The sequence below is a fragment of the Myxine glutinosa genome, chromosome 5, assembly GCF_964187855.1.
Source record: "Myxine glutinosa chromosome 5, kmMyxGlut1.1, whole genome shotgun sequence".
Lineage (NCBI taxonomy): Eukaryota > Metazoa > Chordata > Myxini > Myxiniformes > Myxinidae > Myxine > Myxine glutinosa.
Window position 1 is genome coordinate 139720939 of NC_136265.1, and position 23261 is coordinate 139744199.

A 23261-nucleotide genomic window follows, 5' to 3' on the forward strand; every position below is an offset into this window, starting at 1 on the left:
CAAGGACTACACGAAGAACAAGAAAGCGCAATCGGAGATTGCAGACCCTCTTTAAGGGTCTTTAAGGATCTTCAGGATATTTTGGGTCTTTGGGACCTTCAGGGTGCTTTAGGTCCTCTGGGCCTTTGTGGTCATTTGGGTCTTTAAGGGTCTTCAAAGTCCTCTCGGTCTTCAGGGTCTTTTGGGTCTTTGGGGACTTTAAGGGTATTTTGGGTCCTCAAGGTCTTTTGGGTCTTGGGCCTGATTGTTCTATTGTGCCCTGATCCATTTGATGTACTAGCATTCGGGGTCTTCAGGGTCTTTAAGGGTCTTCAGGGTCTTTTGAGTCTTTGGGGTATTTGGGGTCTTCAAGTGTCTATTTGGTATTTGGGATCTTCAGCATATTTAAGGGTATTTGGGGTATTTTGGGTCTATTTGGTATTTGGGGTCTTCAGGGTCTTTATTAGGGTCTTCGGGGTCTTTTGAGTCTTTGTGGTCTTTTTGGTGTTTGCGGTCATTTGGGTCCTTAAGGGTCTTTGGGGTCCTCTCGATCTTTATGGTCCTTTGGGTCTTTGGGGACTTTAAGGGTCTTTTGTGTCCTCTGGGTCGTTTGGGTCTTCGGCCTGATTGTTATATTGCGTCCTAATCTATTTGGTGCACTAGCTCTTCCATGAACTTCGTTCTTGTATTCAGAAAAAAATTAACAAAAAACGAATAAGTTCTGTCTAGCCTCGAATCTGTCCGACATCATTATATACAAACTGAACAATGGATGTACATGATAAGATACATGGAGGAATTGGGGTAAAGCACAATGGTGTGGTTTTAACAGTAAAACTAAAACAAACTCATCCATAAATTGTGTATTTAAAGGATTACCTCGAAATCTACGGAACTACGGAACAAATGTTATGTTGAGATAAGCAAATGTTTTTATTTTTAACGTTAATCTAAAATCAGGTGAAATATTTAAACACAAACTGGAACTGGAACGGCACTCGGTAGAGAGCATACCTACGCCTGGTTGGCCATATCACTCAATGGTGAAGAATCACTTTAAAAATTCTACTAGCTGGATCCGGATCCGGATATTCACCAAAATCGAACCTCTTTGTCCTTGTCAGACACCCAACCGGTCCACCAAGTTTCCTCCAAATCGGTCCACAACGTTTTGAGATATCCTGCTATGTATCGTTTTCGGCTCTGTCTCCCAATGGTGAAGAATCACTTAAACAATTAAATAATTCTCATATCCGAATCCATATTCAGATCTTCACCAAAATCGAATCGAATCGTCCTTGTCACATACACTACCTCTCTGCCAAATTTCGTCCAAATCCGTCCACAAATTTTTGATATATTTTGTTCACAGACAAACGGACAGACAAACGGACAAGGGTGAAAACATAATCTCCATCCACCTTTGGTGGCGGAGGTAACAAAACGTGTAAATATTCGAGAAAAAAACCGGACAAAGAGGTGAAAATGTTGGGATAAGTTTGAGTTGAGTAAATCTAGAACCGTTTATGACTTATCACGTGTATGGAAAAAAAAATGTCTGGATAGGAGAAGTGAGACGTTCTGTGGTTTGAATCAGCTGAAATTGTAGAATGTAGTTGGCTCTAATTTAGTGCTCATGGGGAATTTTTTGGTCCCAAATAGCAATGTACATTTGGTTCTCATCCACAAAGCAAGGATCCCCTCCGCTGGCAAGACAAACATGTTGATGCTTTACCTTTTCTTCATTCTTTTCCATGGAAATATTTTTGCTGGTAAGTTATTTGGTGATTTCTATATCCTTCAATCTTTGTTTCTCTAGTGGTTTGCAGGATAGCATAGCCTGGGTTGGATTCCCGACCAAGCTATCAACTGTCCTCTTGGTGTTCCGCAGGCGCGGTGACGCATAGACCGGTAAGGAATGGTGGACGTTAAATCTACCATGATGTCTTTCCAGAAAAGAAGGCGGATCATCGCCGATACCCTTTCCAAATCCCAAATTATTGCCACCGGAAGTCAAACGTCAGGCCTGACCAGCCAGTCCGTGAAATACTTGGGCCAAATACGTTTCTAGGCTGACTCGACAAGAAAGTGGGAGTAATTGTGACCATTAACGAAGTAGGAGTAGTAGTAGTAGTAGTAGTAGTAGTAGTAGTAGTAGTAGTAGTAGTAGTAGTAGTAGTAGTAGTAGTAGTAGTAGTAGTAGTAGTAGTAGTAGTATTAGTGGTAGTTCAGGTTATTTATTATACTCTCTCCGCAGGGTGCTAAATGAGATTTTCCTTCCTGTAGGATCTACAAAAAGTAATTAGGGTTTTTAAAGCACAATTAAAGTTATCAAGGAACAAGCTTGGAGTTATTATGATATATTATATTTACCCAACACGAGCAAAGCAAGAAGCAGGGTGAAGCAATGGTACACTCCTATCTGTCCGTCTGTCCTTCCGTGTACAAACGTTACCTTATGATGAAGCAACAACAACAAAAACAACCACCTTTAGAGGCCATTTTTCCACGCAGAGCAGCGGTTGGCCTTTTTTGGGCACCGTGGTCCCCTTTTTGAAGCGATGTTTTATGGCCGGATGCCATTCCTGCCACCAACCCTGTTAGTCACCTCTTGCGACACACAGGGAATTACCAGTGAGCTGGTGCTCAATTTGCCGACCACGGAAGGATGAACAGGCTGAATCAATCCCCCTGGCGTTAATTCAGCCATCGACTGGGATTCAAACCCAGTATCCTAGGATCCCAAGCCAGCACCAACTCCATATTAATGCCCATGATTTTGGAATTGAATGAGAGGTTCGACGAGCACATACGGGTGTGATGTTTGGGTGTCCACATATTTTTGGCCATGTAGTGTATCTCTCAAATCAGGATTGCAAGACGAGGGCTAACTGCAGATAGATTGTTTACAATTCGATCCTCCATTTGTTTTTTTTGTTTTTTATACAAGATCGACGCTCGTGTACGAGGTAACATTAATCACACAAAAAAAAACGGACACATCTGACATATAATAAACGGAGCGGGAGACAAGATGGAGGAGAGAGGGGGAAGAACACAAGTACAACAGCAGATAACAGGGACATCGAGAGATCTGTGGAAGTGGGAGGGAGAGGGCTTTGGGGGAGGAGGCGTGGGAAGAGGGGTGGGGGTGGGAGAGGTATAAAACACATAGACACTGCTAGGACTTCCAGGTAAGAAATCGGCATTTCAAAAATGTGGATCTGGGGTGAATTAGCGGGGGTAGAAAAGATCAAGGTTTTGGATTGGGGTAGGTAAGAGATGGTGGTGAACAGCTGTTTTAAAGACCTGGAGGGAGGAGTGGGATTGAAGAGAGTGAGGGAGTTTGTTCCAGAGGTGGGAGAAAAGAGGAATGAAGGAGTGAAGGTGAGCAGAGAGTCTTGATTTTGGCAGTTTAACCATCAGAGGTTTGCTGGCAGATCTTGTGCGACCTGTAGGAATATTTGGGGGACAGAGCACAGAGAGAGCTGGGGGAGCAAGGCTGGAGAGGAGTCGGTAGAAGACAGAAAGACCACCAACCTACCTGTTGTGAGTGAGTGAAAGGCCCTCGGAGTTAGCTTCATTGCGGGAGATTCCAATGATTCTGAAAGCTTTGGTTTCTACAGCGTGAAGCCGAGCTCGGTGTGAGGCAGGAGCACCAGCCCAGAGGGGAGAGCAGCATTCCATTGAGCTGCGGATGAAAGCCTTGTACGTGGTGAGGAGCTCAGGTGTGCCAAGGAAGGATGATATATAATAATGTATCAGTTGTTCAAGTAAAACTATGTGACCATCATTATTAATCTTGTTGCCCTGTCGTAGATAATCATGACCACGGGAAGAATATCTGTGCAATGGAAGGGACAAAGAAACTTTGTATCCAACGGGATGTGATCGGAATGCGGGGCGAGGATGTGATTCTTCCCTGTCGGTTTTATCACAATGAAGGAAAAAAGATAAAAGAATTGAGTTTGGTTTTGTTTAAATATCGCAAACCATCCACAAAAACACTGCTGTTCAACAGTTCCTCGAAATATATACATGGGAGTTTCAATGGAAGGATTCAAACATTGGGAAGCACAAGTGATGGAGACGGGTCGGTGAGGATCAGAGATCTGAAGATGGAGGATGAAGGGATGTACATGTGTTGGTTTCAGTTCTATGAGATGGTCAATTGGAGCAAGCGAAAATGGCGTCACGCCAAATTCAAGGCAGGAAGAGGATATCGAACAAGGCTTCAGGTTGATGGTGAGTGTTCTTTGCTAAAAATTGAAAAATCTCAATAATAATTTCTCCATTGGAGGTTTTATTGAGCATAAAATTCTGTTGCTCTTCTGATTTGCACAAACGCATATCTTGCGATGTTGACATATTGCTGCAAATCTCATGTGTCCTTATACTATGTTGCTTGCCTCTTCCTTCCTTATGTTATTTTACTGCATGTGGTAAACTGAAGAAGGTCTTCCATGAGTCGAAGATCATTGTAAATAAAAAAGATTTATTTCATAGAAATTTGTGTAAAAGGTCAACAGAAAAATCGGAGGAGCTTCCGAAAAAGCGATTGGGTGATTCATTGAATAAAATATGAAAACCTCAAACAAGTAATGTGACAAATCACAAGCAAGTATTCAATACTGATCGAGAGATCTTTATGAATACCAACAATGTTCCACGATTGTACCATCTATACCGAGAACGACACGAGAACGACCTCTGCCCGGCTGATTAATTTACATTTTGTATTCCACAGAAAGGCCGGATTTGGGTCAGGACCAGAACCAATATCTAAACGGCTTGTTCTTGTCATCTAACCAACTCACACACCAAGTTTTGTCATAAACCGTCCACATCTTTTTTTTTGGAAATATCATGCCATTGCTCGTTTTTGGCCCCGTCTTTTTAAATGGTGAAAAATCACTTATAAAGCTAAAAAAATTCAGATCTTCACCAAAATCGAAGTGATTCGTCCTTCTCACAAACACAATCTGTCCACAACTTTTTTGAGATGTCGTGCAATATATATATATATATCGATTTTAGCCCGATGACTCAATATATATATACAGTCACGTGAAAAAGTAAGTACACCCCATGTAAAGTTTTGACTTTTTCAACATATTTCAACATACAGCTATTTGATCTTCATTTCAACAATATTGAGAGATGAAGGTGATATAATATAACTAATATCATGAAACATTTACATTTTGTAGTCCATTGTATAATTTAAATAAACATAAATGCAAATTTCGCATGTGGAAAAAGTAAGTACACCCCTACATTTATCACTACTTCAAATACCTAAAATTAGAAAATGATTAGAACATCGTTAGAAAGGATCTTGGAGGAACCTGTCTTATTTAAACCTCAGACATTTAGTTTGGTTTGCTCTTTGTTGTTGAAGTGTGCGGCGTCACCATGCCTAGATCAAAAGAGCTCTCTGAGGCCTTCAGAAAGAAGGTTCTAGATGCCTATGAGTCTGGGAAGGGATTTTAAAAGATCTACAAACAATTTGAAATCAATCATTCGACTGTCCGGAAGATCATCTACAAGTGGAGAAGATTCCAAACAACTGCCAACTTGCTCAGGCCAGGCCGCCCCAGCAAGTTCAGCCCGAGAGCAGACCGCAAGATGATGAAAGAAGTCTATAAGAACCCCAGAATGTCATCACGTGACCTACAGGTAGCTCTTGCCACTGTTGATGTCAAAGTGCACGAGTCTACCATTAGAAAGAGGCTGCACAAATTTGATCGACATGGGAGGTGTGCCAGGAGGAAACCTTTGCTGCCCAGAAAGAACATCAGGGCAAGACTAAAGTTTGCCAATGAACACCTAGGCAAAGACCAGCACTTCTGGAAAAATGTGCTCTGGACAGATGAGTCAAAGGTAGAGCTATTTGGCCACAGTACCAGAAGACATGTTTGGCGAAAACCAAAGACAGCATTTCACCACAAGAACCTGACACCAACTGTAAAGCATGGTGGTGGAAATATTATGGTTTGGGGCAGCTTTGCTGCATCAGGGCCTGGGCAGCTCACAATCATAGAATCCACTATGAATTCTTCATTGTACCAGAGGGTGCTTGAGGATAATGTGAGGCCATCTGTCGAAGAGTTGAAGCTCAACCGAAGGTGGACCTTGCAACATGACAATGACCTTAAACATACCAATAAATCCACCAAGGAATGGCTGAAAAGAAAGAAATGGAGGGTTCTGGAATGGCCAAGTCAAAGTCCGGATCTAAATCCCATCGAGATGTTGTGGGGGGATTTGAAACGAGCTGTGCATGCTGTGCAACATTTTTTTATTGAATAAATTATTGCAAAGTCAATTTTTCATTGTTTTTTGTTCAATTAGATCACCTTTATCTATAGATACTGTTTAAATGAAGATCAAATATTGATATGTCCACATATGTTAAAAAGATAAAAATTTTCATGGGGTGTACTTACTTTTTCCACATGCGAAATTTGCATTTATGTTTATTTAAATTATACAATGGACTACAAAATGTAAATGTTTCATGATATTTGTTATATTATATCACCTTTATCTCTCAATTTTGTTGAAATGAAGATCAAATAGCTGTATTTTGAAATATCTTGAAAAAGTCAAGACTTTACATGGGGTGTACTTACCTTTTCACGTGACTGTATATATATATATATATATATATATATCGTTTATCCCTATCTAGCACAACCCTTCCCTCTGGACTCCCACCCTACCCCTTCTCATTCCTCCTCGCACTCCATCCCCTCCCTCATTCCACCCCACACCTCCATACTCCCTCCCCTTTCTCTCCCTCTTCTCACCCCCTCCCTCTGGACTCCCACCTAACCCTTTCTCCGGCTTCCTCCCACGTCCTCCCATTCCACTCCCTCTCTCCAGACTCCTACCCAACACCTTACCTTCTCTCATCCCACCCCTCCCTCCGTACGACACCAGAGGCCTATATAAGTAGGAATATATATACGTGTATATATATATATATATATATATATATATATATATATATATATATATATATATATATATGTATATATAATATACTCAGAGGCAAAAGTTAGTGTGACATGGAATTTTTTCATTGGTAATCTTGTGAATGAATTTTTGGATTTGAACCAGAGAAAGAGTGTGTTAAAATGGTCGAAGAAACGCAACCAAGCAGTTGTTGTTCGAATTGCATGAAATTTGCAAGAAGCATGACATATTCGAGAAAAATGGCCAGCAATGTTCACTTTAAAAGGCCAGACAACCAGACGCTTATCATTTCCACTCAATGCAGTCTTAAGAAGTGCAGAAGTCAGAAAAACACCTCTATTCATCGTTCTGGAATAAGTTCGACATGCCACGCCTCGGGGAAAATGACAGATGGAGAGCTATAGGTATGCTTCAGTCTGGTACCTCGCAGCGTGATGTTGCTCGTCGATTCAACGTCCATAGAAACACCATTTGGCACAGCTTCACCGAGCTGACGGTAGGGTGTCTACAGGTGCACAGGTGAACGTTACATCAGGCCATGTGTTCTGGAAGGGGATCGTTTTGGAGGTGGGGGCGTTATGATCTGGGGTGGGATAACAGCTGCAGCAAGAACGCCAATGATTGTGATTGAGGGGAACTTGAATGCTGTGAGGTACCGAGACGAGATTTTGCAAATGGCCGCTTTACCGTTTTTGCAACAGAACAGCCCTAGAGTGACGTTTCAACACGATAATGCCAGACCACACGTTGCTCGAGTTGTACAGCAGTATCTTAATCAGAACAATGTTAATGTGTTACCCTGGCCTGCAAGATCCCCTGATTTGTCACCCATTGAACACGTCTGGGATGAAATGGAGCGACGTTTACGACGTCATCCGAATCCTCCAAAAACGCTGCAGGAACTCCACCAAATCCTTCCTCGGATATGGAATGATCTTCCCAAGGACTTACAGCGTCGTTTAGTGGCCTCAATGAGGCGAAGGTGCCAGGCCTGCATCAATGCACAAGGTGGACACACTCGCTACTGACTGTGTGAACTTGTTTGTGAATCCCCTCTTGTGTTGTGGCTCATTTGCATATGCCAGGTGCACTGTTCTGATGGACTGTTGATCGTTACCATACCTTGAAACATTTGTCTTTCCATGTAATAACATTTCATTCGCGGCAGTAAAAGTTTAACACTGATTCTGTTTGTTGTTTGTGTGTCACAATAACTTTTGCCTTTGAGTATATATATATATATATATATATATATATATATATATATATATATATATATATATATATATATATATATATATATATATTTATTTATTTATATATATATATACATATATATATATATATATATATATATATATATATATATATATATATATATACATATATATATACATATATATATATATATATATATATATATATATATATATATATATTGTTGCGGTTTTGAGAACCCCTCACTTTGTAAATATATTGTTGCGGTTTTGAGAACCCCTCACTTTGTAAATAAATAATCACTTCTTGTAAATATTCCATCATTTAAAAGGTCAAAGATCGCACCCATAGTTAGTCCATATGCAACACGTAGGACACCATAGGAACCTTCAGTTATTTCCTTGGTATGTGTTTCAGATAAGGCTGTGTTCCCAATAGTTGAATCTGCGTTGCATTAATTAAATAAGAATAGGTTCCTTTCATTTTCCAGCCTCCACCCCCCAAAAGTTACCCTACCCCAACAGGCGCAATCCATCTTGCCCTAGCATTTCGGCCGCCACTAGTCAAGGAACACGAGATAGGCCCGGAAAGGGGGGGGGGGGGGTGGAGATGCGTTGAGGTCAAGGGTCACAGCATTGGGGGACGATAAGGGCCACCAGCCAATCAGGGCTGAGGTGGGATGGCCTGGTAAGGGCGTGGCTGGAGCTTCCAGAGTGTTCGCTAGGCTTGCCTATATAAGCACGCACGCAAGTCCCTTTCAAGGACGGCACGGGGAAAAGCCCTATCAAGGACGGCGTGGGGAAAATCCCTGTCAAGGACAGCATGGGGAAAAGCCCTATCAAGGACTGTGCGGGAAGAGCTCGAATATCAAGGACGGCGCGGGGAAAAGCCCTAGCAAGGACTGCGTGGAGAGAGCTCGAATATCACGAACGGCGCAGGGGACCGTTGCTATTGAATGAACTGCGCGGAGACGTCCAATTGTAACGTTATCCAGAGGACAGCACGGAGGCGTGCTTGTTTCAACGAACTGCGCAGGGAACCATCGTTTGATACGAACTGCCGTTTGATACGGACCTTGATTGATCAGGAGAGAGAGAGCGTTTGGCACGCTATACGTATGCGGCATTCCAGCCCCTCGCATATGTAAGGTCCGGTCACGCGCCAACGATACGCAAAGCTGCCTGCCGTTCTTCGCCCGCGGACCCGGAGCCTGGACCGGAGCTGGATCCCATCGCCCAGAACCATCTCCCTGGACCTTCTTCCCCTACCAGCTACCATCCCGTGTAAGTCTGTCTGTTTGTCCGGGGTTGTAAGTAAGACTGTTTAGATAAGCTTGCCCTGTGTCCTTTTGCTCTTCTTCTTCTTGTATATTCCTTCCCTTTCCTCTTCTTTTTGGCTTGTAAATAAATCACCTTGTTATTTCTTGGTTTTCCTAATCCGATCGCCTCCATCCTTTCTTTCGATTGAGTACCTGTGGCACGGTTTCGGAACCGCTTAGAATCGGGTTTAGTATTTGTTAATGGCTCGGGCCGCGGATTGCTAACCGCTCGGCAATTTCCATCTTATCCGTGGTTCGAGCGGGAGTTATTTCCCTGCTCGCAGTCGGGGTTGGTAATTGGGCATTTGGGACCCCAAATTGACCAATCTCCCTACCCAAGACCGACCGGGATGCGCGTCATAATTTCCAGGATTGGGGGATGGCCAGCTTAAAAGACAAGGGGATTAACCCCCCCCCCCCCTTGATAAGGGGAGCGCCGACCCCCGAATCCGTAACAATATATATATATATATAAGATAATCCTAAAATAAATATTTTGGTTCGTCATGGAAGAGTGAGATAACAGATGGCTTAAAACGCAAGAAGAGAAGGAGAAAGGAGAGGGACAGAAACATAGTGATGTGCTCGGAAGAGGGTTAGGTTAATGAAGATAGAAATGAGCAAGGGTAAGGATGGGTAAAGAGACGAGATGGTGTAGTGTGTATCGCTTGATTGAAGCCCCGAAGGAAAGAGTGAGATTCAACAGGCTAAAGGGTTGAGACACTATGGCCGAGAGGTAGCCATACTCCTCTCTAAGCCGTCCATCCTGGGTTTGAATCCCGACAACAGCTATAAATTGTTATCCTGGTGTTTCACAGGCAGGGTGATTCATCAATGTGTGTGTCGTCCCTCCGATGGACGTTAAACGGGCGTCTCAGCTACCGGAACTACTTGGTGGATGTTAAAGATTCCACGGTGTCCTTCACGAAGAGTAGATGAGCCATCACGGGCACACTGATACAATTTCAAATTCGTCCCCTAACCAGCAGAGGGAATGGCATCAACGGCGCAGCCTCGCCCCTAGCCAATGATACTACCCTGCAGGCCAGTGCTGCGGAACAAAGAAGAGGAAGAAGAAGAAGAAGATGTCCTATGAGGGTGTCGGTTCCAATGATGCAGTATTAGCTCCGAGTGGGGGCACCCGTAGGAATCCCACGGGCATGGACTTGTGGGAACATTTGGACATCTTGAGTTCGATGCTGCACATTCACTTTCACAAAATGATTACTGGCAATTCATCAGATCCACAAATGATGTAATCTACACAATTTATTTACTTTACATGATATTGTTACAGACGTGGTGGTGGATGTTATTTACCGAGCGGTTTGGTATGACCACGTCTGCACAAGTTACCCGATTATACCCGAACGTTGACTAATCGCGCTACGCTAGATCAATGAAGGAAAAGACACACGGCCGGGATTAAAATGACACGACACCCGGGATACGGTTCTCAAGACCTCCGGAGGAGATTATATTCGTTCGGAAGGTTAGATTACAACTACAAGAGGGACAGCAAAGGAAGATAGGCACTTAGACACAATCTTATATTAACCCCCAACAGACGACAGATAAACGGGACAAAAGGCTGACTCACACGGGGATTGATGGCAAGGAAAGGCAGAATCGATGGCTCCAGGTGCACCTGGGCTCAGGGACAGAATCGACTCGGTCCGGTCCAGAGATGCGGGAGGTTTCACAGCGCTCGAGGTGGCGTCTTGTCGTCTCAAGCTGGGGGCGCATCTCACGTCACATCCGGTCAGTCGCTGCGTATATCCGGTGGGGAGTGACACGCCCTCGGCTCGTTAGCTCCGCCCCAGATGGAATCGGCACGTCGCTTCTCATTGGGTGCGTGCGGGGGGGGGTTACCGGCTCCGCCCTTGACGAGGGACTGACAAGGAGCCCCTTCGTGGTAACCCCGTGGAGCGCATGGTCCGGAGCGCATTGTCAATGGCGGCTAACCGAGCCGGTGTGATGACGCACACTCCCCCCGCGCAGCGTCGTTGTTGTTGTAATTGTTGTTGTAGTTGTAGTTGTTGTTGTTGTTGTTGTTTGGGGAAGAAGATGGAAGGAGGTATGGGAAAGGTCCTAAACTCACTACTGGTGCCATATAATCACATTCTGGTGCAACGAAGAGTCGGAATTAATGGAAAGGAGTCCTTAACTGACATAGACTAAGAATAACTAGCAAGATGTCCGAAAGTTGTCTACGTGGGATGCGGTGGACCTGGGCACGACATTTAATGGGGGAAAAAGGGGAAGGTCGGTTCTACAGAGTGTTGTTTACAGACAATGGGACTAGGGAATGGGGGATTGGGGATAGTTGGGGAGTATTGGGGAAATAGGGGAATATTTACAAGCGGATATGGAGGCCAAATTCCATATTCGCAACATTGCACCCTTCTCTACCCTCGGGGCGTCCCGACCCGATAAATTTTTACCTACTTTAGTGTGGCACGCAATGTAGTTCCCTCTACTATTAACTCTACCCTGAGTGCGACAGTTTTACAGATATTCACAAATGAGTAAATATGTCCCCCTGCGACGTTGCACCCTTCTCCTCACAGAAACACACCCACAGGATAACCGAATCCGGAAAGAATCCTCAAACTAAACATACAGCCGGTAGGGAGCATTATTTACACAAGACTACGCTGATATTTACACTACGATCCAGGACCTGTTTTTGGAGGAACACATGCAGATGTTATGCATAGAGAGAGCACGCATGCTAGCATCGATACACCAACCCACGAGTGCTCTGTGGCCTACGGCCTTTAATAATGTGCAGAGCACCCCTTCCAAGCATCAAGCACCACCCCATCACACAGTGAGCACCATCCGGTGCACCAATAAAGTGTTTACAAATCACCGGTGGTGTCGCAGCCGGCCGATGTTCTGCCGCTGGTCTTGCCTTCATGTGGTGCACTTGGCCTTCTTACTTCTTTCAAAAATAAAGAAAGGCGCCAACCGCGTCCATTTCTCTATTGTGGCCGTCAGGGGCCAACTGTTAGTGGTTCACCTTGTATGGCATAGGTGCCACGTTGACCCATAGGTCCATCCACGGGTGGTGCTTGGCCGCAAAAGAGCTGCGGTCCATTGTGGGTGGCCACAAACATTGCGGTCCATATGGTGTATCGATCCAAGCAGCAAGCAGCGAAAGTGCAGGCCCACAACTGCGTAGCCAGCACCTCTCTCTCCTCTCTCTCTACCCCAAAGCCAGATCCTCGGAGGTGGGAGACAAAAGAAGCAGACAAATGAATAAGGTGGTAAGGGCGCAAAAGTGCACGCAATGCAAGGTAATGCACACTGGGGGCACATGGGAACCAGGTGAGACAGGTACGTTCCTACCGTACGCCCCCCCCCCCCCACCAGGTAACCTACATGGCCCCTCCCTTACCCCTTACTGTATCCACAAAACACCACACTACCCATAAACATCTATTTTACCAATCAACAACGTCCCTACTGTCTTCCCCGTTCCTCCCATAAACCAAATTCGTCTTCTCTCCCTCCTAACCAATCAAATTTGCCATTTTCAACTTTCATCAAAATTTGCCATCTCCAACTCAACATCAAAATTTGCCATTACCAATTCATCATCAGTCCCTCCTAGGGAGGGAGAGATGGAATCACCCCAATGTCTCATCCACGTCGTGATGCGTCTCACAAATCCACACAGCAATTCTCATTTCCTGCAACAAAACAAAGAAAACACAGGTGTGGAGTCATCATCATCACCACAGGTAAGTGGCTGCGTATGGTGCGACAGGTTCATCAATCATAACTATTTCCTAAATGACTTTAACAACTTTACACTACCCGGGGTCTTTCTCCGGCCAAACCATTGGCCCTCTTACACTATGGGTTCTAAAAAACCAATTCCCATTGGCCAGACTGTGGTGCTTTTCAATTTGGGGTCTCACTCCCCCGATTCATCTCCCGGTGCCCTCGCACAATTTCTGGGCTGTGGCGTGTACCTCTCCCAGTGGGTCTACCCACCTGCACACCTCCACCACTGCAGTTGCCTCCGAGCTTACCTGCTCCTTACCCTAACCTAACTACCTGGGGAAGGCCCTCTGGCGCTCTCCCCACTCGGTGCCCTCTCTGGCACTGGGCTGCCCGATCCACACCCGGGATCCTCAGGCACCCACTCACAACTACCGGCTCCCAGAGCCCACCTGCGGCCTCACCTGGCCGACATCCTCACAGTGGTGGAGTGCCCAACCAACTACACACACTAACAGGCTACACGCCCAGCCATTTCCACAACACTAATGCACCCATTCACAATACCATTCTGTCACCCGCACCACAGATGCCAATATCCAACCACAATTTACCTGTACCCTCTACCTAACACTTACACTACCCGCCCCGGGTATCCATGAAAGGGGTCCACTCTTCCCCCATCCACACCTTCGCACCATGCACACCACTCCGTACCACTTACTCCAACTCTCTCCACACACCTGTACCTGCACACCTGTGCTCTCACACCTGGTGCCACCTGCACCCTTCTCTCCCCAAGCGCATTCGCGCTGATCCACAACACTCACTACTCATACACTGCTCCACACACCTGTCCAGTTGCACACCTGTGCAATCACACCTGTTCAATTCTCACACACACGGCATCATCTCAGCTAACTACTCCCTTCTGAAACTTGCGCTTCCCAGTCGTCCCTTTAAACTATTGCGCTCCCTCGTCATTATCATCCACACTAATCTACCTGCGTCCCCACTACAGGTATCAGTCACTAACTAAACTTAACGTTACCTAATGTCAATCTCTTCTAGATCCCTACAATATAACCTAACCCACCCGGGCTAGTTTTCACTGCCATACACCCCATAATCTAGTGCTCCTTTGCCCCCACATGGGAAGGGGGGCAAGGATGCCATCCCTCCACATCGGGGGTCTCTCACTACCAATTTTGCACATCAAATTTCAACAAATCAAAAATTTGCCAATCACTACCCATCATCTGCCAATCACTACTGCCAATCCCTTGCCAATCATCAAATTTTGTTTTTCTCCAATTTTGGGTCCAAAACACTAACCTCATCACCCAGTCTACTCACTACTGCCTCTCGGTGCGCCAATTCCCGTCCAAAGCCCGGCTTCGTAAAGCCAAGCCATGAATACGGGTTGTTTGGTGCCAGCGGCTGGATACGTCCCGCATTCGGGGCAGGGACGGGGGCTTACCCGGGCCGAGATCCCACGCACCACCTCGGCGTGGAGCCATCCAATGCCCCGATCTAGACCTGCCGGAATGCCTCAACAAAAAGTGGTCGCCATGATGACTCTTTCTATCGGGCCGCCCGCTCCGCCTAGTGGAGCACGGACGCGGCCGTTCAAAGCGAGGCCCAGCACGCACCGAGGGCCCGATTCGGCTAAAAGTCGACCTAACCTCTAACCCGTGTAACGTCGATGCTTCACCTGCATGCTTACACCCCGCAGCCCGTTCCTTGCTCACACATCCAGCCGTTCCCATGCTCCTCGTACCTTTCCTTACACACCCAGGTACCCTCATTCCACTCACAGCCTTGGTCACACACCTGACCACCGAACACCTTGGCACACATTCGTCGCTCGCACACCTCACCAATACACCTCTTCGCGCCCCCTCCTCTGTGACAATCACAGGTGTGCTCTCCTTCGCACACCCAACCACGTGCCTCACCACCAACTCCAGCGTGCATTCCCACTCACGCTCTACCATTCCAGGTGTGCATCCTTCCATCCCAGGTGTACATCCTCGCTCACCTGTCACAACCAACTCACGCTCCGTGTCACTCTTACTACTCTCACCTCCATTCTTGACAGCGCACTCACCCTTACTCTTGACAGCGCACTCTTTCCTCATGCACCTGTCCGTTACACACCTTTCTCGCGCACACTCTCCCGTTACACCCTCTGTAACACTCACCACAGGTGTGCATTCTTCCTTACTTTTGACAGCGCACTCTTTCCCCATGCACCTGTCCGTCACACACCTTTCTCGCGCACACTCTCCCGTCACACCCTCTGTAACACTTACCACACCGCGCTTCCATGCGCTCCCTCGCACACGCGCTACGACCGACTCACTCTCGCCAGCACACTCACTCCTTGGCGTGCACTTTTTCCTCACACACCCCAGAGTCGGACTTTCTCACACACCTCCTTTTTCGCACACCAGACCTGTCGCACACTTCGCAAATGGCCTCTCACGAACACCCGGGTCCATCTCGACCCCCAAGCTTCTTAAATCCCCTGGCGCATCATACGCACGACCATATTGGTCACCACTTACACCGGGTCCTCTTCCTCTTCGCTTCTCCTCCATCACCTGCGAATCCCTCATCCGGTTAATGAGCACATCATCACGATCCAAACACAGACTTTGGACCAATTCTTTTGTCTCCTCTTTTATCTTTTTGTTATCCCCTCTCCGTCGCTTCTTAATTTCGCTCATCCCTTCTTCCACTTCTTCTAGTTTCTGCTTCACCTCCTTTATTCCCCGGTACGTCTCCTCAAGCTCGTCCTCCAAGGCTACCTTGACCGTTTCCAGGTGCGTCCTCACCTGCCGGTCCTTCGTCTCCATTACCTCTATCACCTCGTCCAGCCTCGTTGTCAGTCCCTCACGTACCATCTGACATTCCCTCTTCGTCGCTATCAAGTCATCTTTTAGTTCTTTCTGTGTCGCCTTTAACCCTCCTAATACCGCAGTGTTCCTTTGAACCTGCTCCGTTACTTCTTTTTGTCCCTCCGTCAGCTGTTCCACCTCCTGCGTCAGGACCTCTATGCCCCCTTGTAACTTTACAGTCCCCTTTCTCACCTCCTTCTCCATGTGCTCCTTACAGTGCCTCACCTCCTCGCGCACTCCTCCGACCTCCTCACTCACTCCTCCTCTGATCTCTTCTCCCATCACTTGCATCTCCTGCCCAGATGCCACCCTCATCTGCTCCATTTCCTCCCTGTGAGCATCCAGTTTGGCTTCTACCCCCATTCTGACCCCCTCTATCTGCTGCCCCATTTGGTTAACTTCCCTTTCCGCTTGGTCCCTCATGTCCCTCAATTTGCCTTCCATGGTGTTTTCTAACCCCTCTAACCCATTTTTCACTCCCTCTATCTGATTCTCCTGGGCAGCCATTCTATTTTCTACCCCCTCTAACCCCTTTTGCATCCCTTCCATTTGATTCTCTTGAGCGGCCATTCTGTTTTCTACCCCCATTAACCCATTTCTCACCTCTTTTATCCCGTTGTCTAACCCCTCAAAATTTTTGTCTACCTTCTCACCAGTACCCCTCGCTTCGTCCCTCATTACCCCCATTTGGTTTCCCATTACCCCCAATTGCTCACTCTGAGCATCCATCCGGTTCCCCATTTGCTCACTCTGAGCCCTCATTTCCTCCCTCATTTCCTCCCTCATTTCCTCGCTATTCTGGGCCATAAGGGCCTTCATTTGTATGAAAAACAAGTTCCAATCCACCGGGGGCGCTGCCACGGTCGCGGGCGCGGTGACCAGCGAGGCGCCATTTTGTGCGTTTGCTACCCTCGCTGCTTCGCTCTCCTCGCGTCCCTCAATTTGGTCCTGGACCGACCCTGCCTCACTCTCCACTACCGGACCCCAGCTGTCTTGGTCTGCCATAGCGCGACTTTCAAAATTCGGGTTTTTATTTCCGTATAACAAAATCAAATTTCGCCGTTATAATTTCGCGCGGGAAACGCGCTCCGAATTGATTCTACTACAAATTTGGGCCTAATAAATTTAGTCCCGGGTTCGAATCCCACTCCTGACACCAATTGTTACAGACGTGGTGGTGGATGTTATTTACCGAGCGGTTTGGTATGACCACGTCTGCACAAGTTACCCGATTATACCCGAACGTTGACTAATCGCGCTACGCTAGATCAATGAAGGAAAAGACACACGGCCGGGATTAAAATGACACGACACCCGGGATACGGTTCTCAAGACCTCCGGAGGAGATTATATTCGTTCGGAAGGTTAGATTACAACTACAAGAGGGACAGCAAAGGAAGATAGGCACTTAGACACAATCTTATATTAACCCCCAACAGACGACAGATAAACGGGACAAAAGGCTGACTCACACGGGGATTGATGGCAAGGAAAGGCAGAATCGATGGCTCCAGGTGCACCTGGGCTCAGGGACAGAATCGACTCGGTCCGGTCCAGAGATGCGGGAGGTTTCACAGCGCTCGAGGTGGCGTCTTGTCGTCTCAAGCTGGGGGCGCATCTCACGTCACATCCGGTCAGTCGCTGCGTATATCCGGCGGGGAGTGACACGCCCTCGGCTCGTTAGCTCCGCCCCAGATGGAATCGGCACGTCGCTTCTCATTGGGTGCGTGCGGGGGGGGGGATTACCGGCTCCGCCCTTGACGAGGGACTGACAAGGAGCCCCTTCGTGGTAACCCCGTGGAGCGCATGGTCCGGAGCGCATTGTCAATGGCGGCTAACCGAGCCGGTGTGATGACGCACACTCCCCCCGCGCAGCGTCGTTGTTGTTGTAATTGTTGTTGTAGTTGTAGTTGTTGTTGTTGTTGTTTGGGGAAGAAGATGGAAGGAGGTATGGGAAAGGTCCTAAACTCACTACTGGTGCCATATAATCACATTCTGGTGCAACGAAGAGTCGGAATTAATGGAAAGGAGTCCTTAACTGACATAGACTAAGAATAACTAGCAAGATGTCCGAAAGTTGTCTACGTGGGATGCGGTGGACCTGGGCACGACATTTAATGGGGGAAAAAGGGGAAGGTCGGTTCTACAGAGTGTTGTTTACAGACAATGGGACTAGGGAATGGGGGATTGGGGATAGTTGGGGAGTATTGGGGAAATAGGGGAATATTTACAAGCGGATATGGAGGCCAAATTCCATATTCGCAACATTATGTTACCCCTCACTCATCAGCTTTAGGGAGTAATATATGTGGAAGAATGAACAATACGATGTAGACTGAAGTAAAGGTGAGTGTGTCTTTCACAGTGAGACCGGCGATCCTTCACATCTGGATGACCCAAGAGAACTCAAGTAGCACGGTACAACTGGAGTGCAAAGGTGAAGGTAAACCAAGTCCAAGCATCATTTGGAGGAACCCGCATGGACACCTCGTCGAAACAAGCATAGTCCATAAGAATCCAAGAATTTCAAGCGTGGTCAGTGTGATGAACATCACAGGTGAAGATCCCCCAGGAAGCTACAGTTGCACATTGGAGAACAAGCATGGCATGGAACAGAAGTTTGTGACGTACAAAGGGTCTGAGGGCAAGACCGGTGCACGTGCCCAGAAAGCCATGGTGGGGTGGTTGATGGCCCTGAGCCTATTTTTCATTTTCGTATTTGCTTTCGGGTTCTACATTTACAGAAACAAAGAAAACATTACTCAAGGTGAGGCACTGAAGCTTTAATATTCATTTCAAAATCCGCCATTTTTTCCTCAATGGCACCAATTTTGAATTGTATACGTGAACACGATTTTTTGGAGCGGTTTCTTATGCTGATTTATCTCCCACAGGAATCTACAGAAACACAGAAGCAAGTCAAAACCAAAATGTAAGTTTTACGAAGGCGATTTGCGTTCTACAGTGTTCACGTATACAATTCAATTTAAATAAGAATTTAAGAGGTTTCAAGAAGTATAAATTAATTAATTCAGGTGTACCGCTGTTTTACCCAGTGTCTATTACATCACCCTATCTAACACATTACATTCGTTTTTCGTGCCTGTTGTTTGTGTCATTTATAACATCCTTAAACACAGTAAGTTTTCTGTTTGGAATTATTTTCTAATTTTCAATTTTGTTTGCCTCTCAGACAGGCAGACAGAGTAAAAAACATTATCGCATTCCTCCCTCCGCATGTGCGGTCGGGACGAATTAAAAGACAAAGTACGTTAAAACCAAAGACTTGTCGAAAACGAAATTCATGTTCCAATTTGTGTTCAAAATCTAACATTCGATTTAAATAAGCTGTTCCTCGATCATAAACTGGCGATCATACATTGATCAGACGGACAGACGGATGGACAGACAGACATGATCCAACTACTTAACGCTGCTTTTTGAATCGCGCGTGCGGAGTTATTCCACCGATAATTATTCTTCACTCGTTTCCTTGAATTTTCACTTGATTCCGAAACTTTGTCTCGCAGCATGAAGAGGATGAAATTACGTACGCTATTATCGCAGTCCATCCTCACCGGGTGAATCCACCTCCTGAACACTCAGCACACAGGTGCATCTATGCCGTGATTAAGAGTTAGAGCTGCAGGTGCTTTCTCATCTTAATGATCACACTTATCTGGTCGATTTGGCCACTCGGCGACATCTTGTCATCATGGTCTTTTTCAGCATGGAAATGTTTTTCAGCATTTTTTCATGATCTTCCAAACCATGGATGGGGATTTCAATTTAAGCTGAAATTTGTGATTCTGTTGTATAAGTTACATGCATGTCAATATTCTTTTTCTTCTTTTGTACGCAGCACGTAGCTGCAGGTAGCTTAATTTGCCTCGTAATAGAGCTAACACACACACACACACACACACACACACACACACACACACACACACACACACGGACATACTGACGAGACAAACACTTAACACAGCCACTGAGCTTGGAGGAAGTGGTATAACGTCAATTCCCGGGATACTTTAGGTACGTCATAACAATGGCACCACTTTTCTCATCGTACTCAGCGGGGCATTTCCTCAAGAAAAATTTCCTCCTCCCCATCGATGCCAACCAAAGGGGATTATATCCGTGCTCTACCTTTTAAACTTTCTTGTCAATCTGACCGAACTTCCATGCAATGCCTCATTTTGAAAACATACATATACATATACATATACATATATACAGTGCATTCAGAAAGTATTCAGACCCCTTCACTTTTTTCACATTTTGTTATGTTGCAGCCTTGTGCTGAAGTCGTTTAAATTCATTTTTTTCCTCATCAATCTGCACTCAATACCCCATAATGACAAAGAGAAAACAGGATTTTAGAAAGTTTTGCAAATTTATTAAAAAGAAAAAACTGAAATATCACATTTGCATAAGTATTCAGACCCTTTGTTATGACACTTTAAATTTAGCTCAGGTGTCTCCCATTTCTCTTAATCATCTTTGAGATGTTTCTACACCTTGATTGGAGTCCACCTGTGGTAAATTCAATTGATTGGACATGATTTGGAAAGGCACACACCTGTCTATATAAGGTCTCACAGCTGACAATGCATATCAGAGCCAAAACCAAGCCATGAGGTCGAATGACCTGCCTGCAGAGCTCAGAGACAGGATTGTGTCGAGGCACAGATCTGGGGAAGCCTACAAAAAAAATCTCTGCTGCATTGAAGGTTCCCAAAGCACAGTGGCCTCCATAATTCTTAAATGGAAGAAGTTTGGAACAACCAGGACTCTTCCTAGAGCTGGCCGCCCGGCCAAACTGAGCAATCGGGGGAGAAGGGCCTTGATAATAGAGGTGACCAAGAACCCGATGGTCACTCTGGCTGAGCTTCAGAGATCCTGTGTGGAGATGGGAGAAACTTCCAGAAGGACAACCATCACTGCAACACTCCACCGATCTGGGCTCCACCGATCTGGGATCTGGGCTATTATGGCAGAGTGGCCAGACGGAAGCCTCTCCTCTCCTTAGACGACTCCTCATCAACCATCCCGACACACACCATCGTGTGTGCTACGGAATGAGGTGTTTTTACTGCGGCCGGAGTGCCAATCCTGCCACCAACCTCCTTGAGAGAGGACCCAGTACCTGGTACTCATTTCCACGACCTCGGAAGGATGACAGGCTGAGTCAATCCCACCTGGTATTAATTCAACAGCTGAACGGGATTCGAACTCAGGACCTTAGTATCCCAAGCCCACCGCCCTAAACATTAGGCCAACACCAGGTATATTTTGAACATCGGGCATTCCATTTTTCCCATCGAATGCATATTTGACCGATATTCAGTTTTGATCGGTTGCCTCATTACTCGGGGGTTGAGATGCCGCGGACCGAAAGCACGTGCCCCTTACACCAGCCCTAAAAATAATGGGTCGTGAACTTCCATTATATAACCACAAGGTGCCAATTTTCAGTGATTTGGATCTCAATCTTTGTGCTGGCAGATAAAAGTAGATACTGTATGGTTAACGATTATTTACCTCGTTTGTCTTTCAGCATCATCTCCCTTACCTGCTGTTGCATAGCTATTTAATAAAGTTGTTGAAACAGTTGTCCTGCCTTTTGTCCACCGTTCCCTATTCTGTACACAGACTTTTGGAAGGCGTTTTTAATGGAAAACTTGTACCAGATCGATAGTGAAAAACTTCAAGACCATTACACTAATATAAATGAAGGACAACATATCCATGAAAATCCTGACATTTTTTTACAGGAATGAAACGGGACAACCTGAGTTCACATGGCGCTGACATTAAAATGTTCGTAACCGAAAAGCAACAACATTCCAATAAAAGGGAAGATTTGGGAGAACAATGTACACTGAACATAAAAGTTGTGTATACAAACCCAAAAATATGTGTTAACTTTCTTTTGCAATAGACAGAAACTGCATCACGAAATTTCCTGTTTATCCGTATCAAGTGATATTTAACACTTTCCTTGAAAGATTCCATGAAATCCGGAGTGAGGATCGACAAATGAACTCCCCGAGGATGAAAGATCCTGGAAATGGTGAAGCCAGGTAATACAGGAGTGTTAGTTACCTATGTGGTGCTGAATCTATACCCTCGGTTTGGATTGGAGTCCCTGATATTTTGCAAGGAAAAGTCGGAGAGGAAGCAAAAAGTTTTGTGGTTTGGGTTTGTGTTCTTTCCATTTCCATTTGGAGGGGGACAGGTGGTGGGAGGATGGGGTTAGATTTGCGGGTCATACCGAGTTACCTTTTCTTCTCAACCCTCAACTGGGAACCGAGGATCTCAGGCTTCATCGGTAAAACATGATGTTCTTCCTTTACTCCTCCATCATCCTCTGTGAGATTCTTCTCTCCGGTAAGTTTTCTGTTCACTCTTCCCTCTCACTCCCTTTTATCAATGTCCCACTCACTCCATGGCTTCGAGTACATCATTCAATGAAATGTGCTACACTCTTGACAGAGGGTCGGGTTTTTCTGAAGCAATTCTCCTGCCTGGCCAATGGTTATCCAGGGTGGTTTGCCGTTGCTTTCCCAGCAATCAGTGAGGGCAGGAATCTGATTTATTCAGGGTACATTGCCTGCGAAATACCAGAATGGCAGTTTATAGTTTGGCCTGGATTTTAACCCAGTCCAGGATGGCTTAAAGGTACACACACTCGCCTCTAAGCTGTCTAACCTGGGTTTGAATCCCGACCCAGCTATAAACTGCAATCCTGGTGTTTCACAGGCAGAGTGATTCATCAATGTGTGTGCCATCCCTCGGATGGGCGTTAAACGCGAATCCCGTCTACTAACATTAGTTGGTAAACGTTAAAGATTCCACGGTGTTCATAGGGGGCGAGTTATCGCCGGCATTCTGACCAAATAATTCCAAATGTCCTACCCTAACCTAGCTCTCCACCTTTCTCAACGAAAAGGGGGTCGTTACGCCCCTCAGCTGCATATGCGGATTAGTAGTTGTAGTAGTACTTCTGGTAGTTGTAGTGCATACCTCTAGGAGTCCAGGGTATCCTGCCAACTCGAGAATAAGCTTGCAGTGTTCATTAGAAAGCGTAACACTTCATAAACACAACACTCAATCTTCAACAT

The 23261-nt window shown here is 45.9% G+C and overlaps 1 protein-coding gene across 1 annotated transcript; it reads left to right on the forward strand.

Moving 5' to 3' along the window:
* The first annotated feature begins 1631 nt into the window (after nt 1-1631).
* Nucleotides 1632-21750, forward strand: LOC137426981 (butyrophilin subfamily 1 member A1-like). Its single transcript, XM_068116060.2, has 5 exons — nt 1632-1751; nt 3799-4224; nt 18497-18898; nt 19026-19063; nt 19662-21750. Exons 1-5 carry the CDS (start codon nt 1700-1702, stop codon nt 19770-19772), a joined length of 1029 nt encoding a protein of 342 aa, XP_067972161.2. The 5' UTR covers nt 1632-1699; the 3' UTR covers nt 19773-21750.
* Nucleotides 21751-23261: the final 1511 nt, after the last annotated feature.

Excerpts from the sequence above, each read along its gene's own strand:
- LOC137426981 (XM_068116060.2), top strand. The coding sequence starts at position 1,700 with ATGTTGATGCTTTACCTTTTCTTCATTCTTTTCCATGGAAATATTTTT. Across the intron at positions 4,225-18,496 it reads AACAAGGCTTCAGGTTGATG|TGAGACCGGCGATCCTTCAC; the intron begins GTGAGTGTTCTT and ends TGTCTTTCACAG. Across the intron at positions 18,899-19,025 it reads CAAAGAAAACATTACTCAAG|GAATCTACAGAAACACAGAA; the intron begins GTGAGGCACTGA and ends TATCTCCCACAG.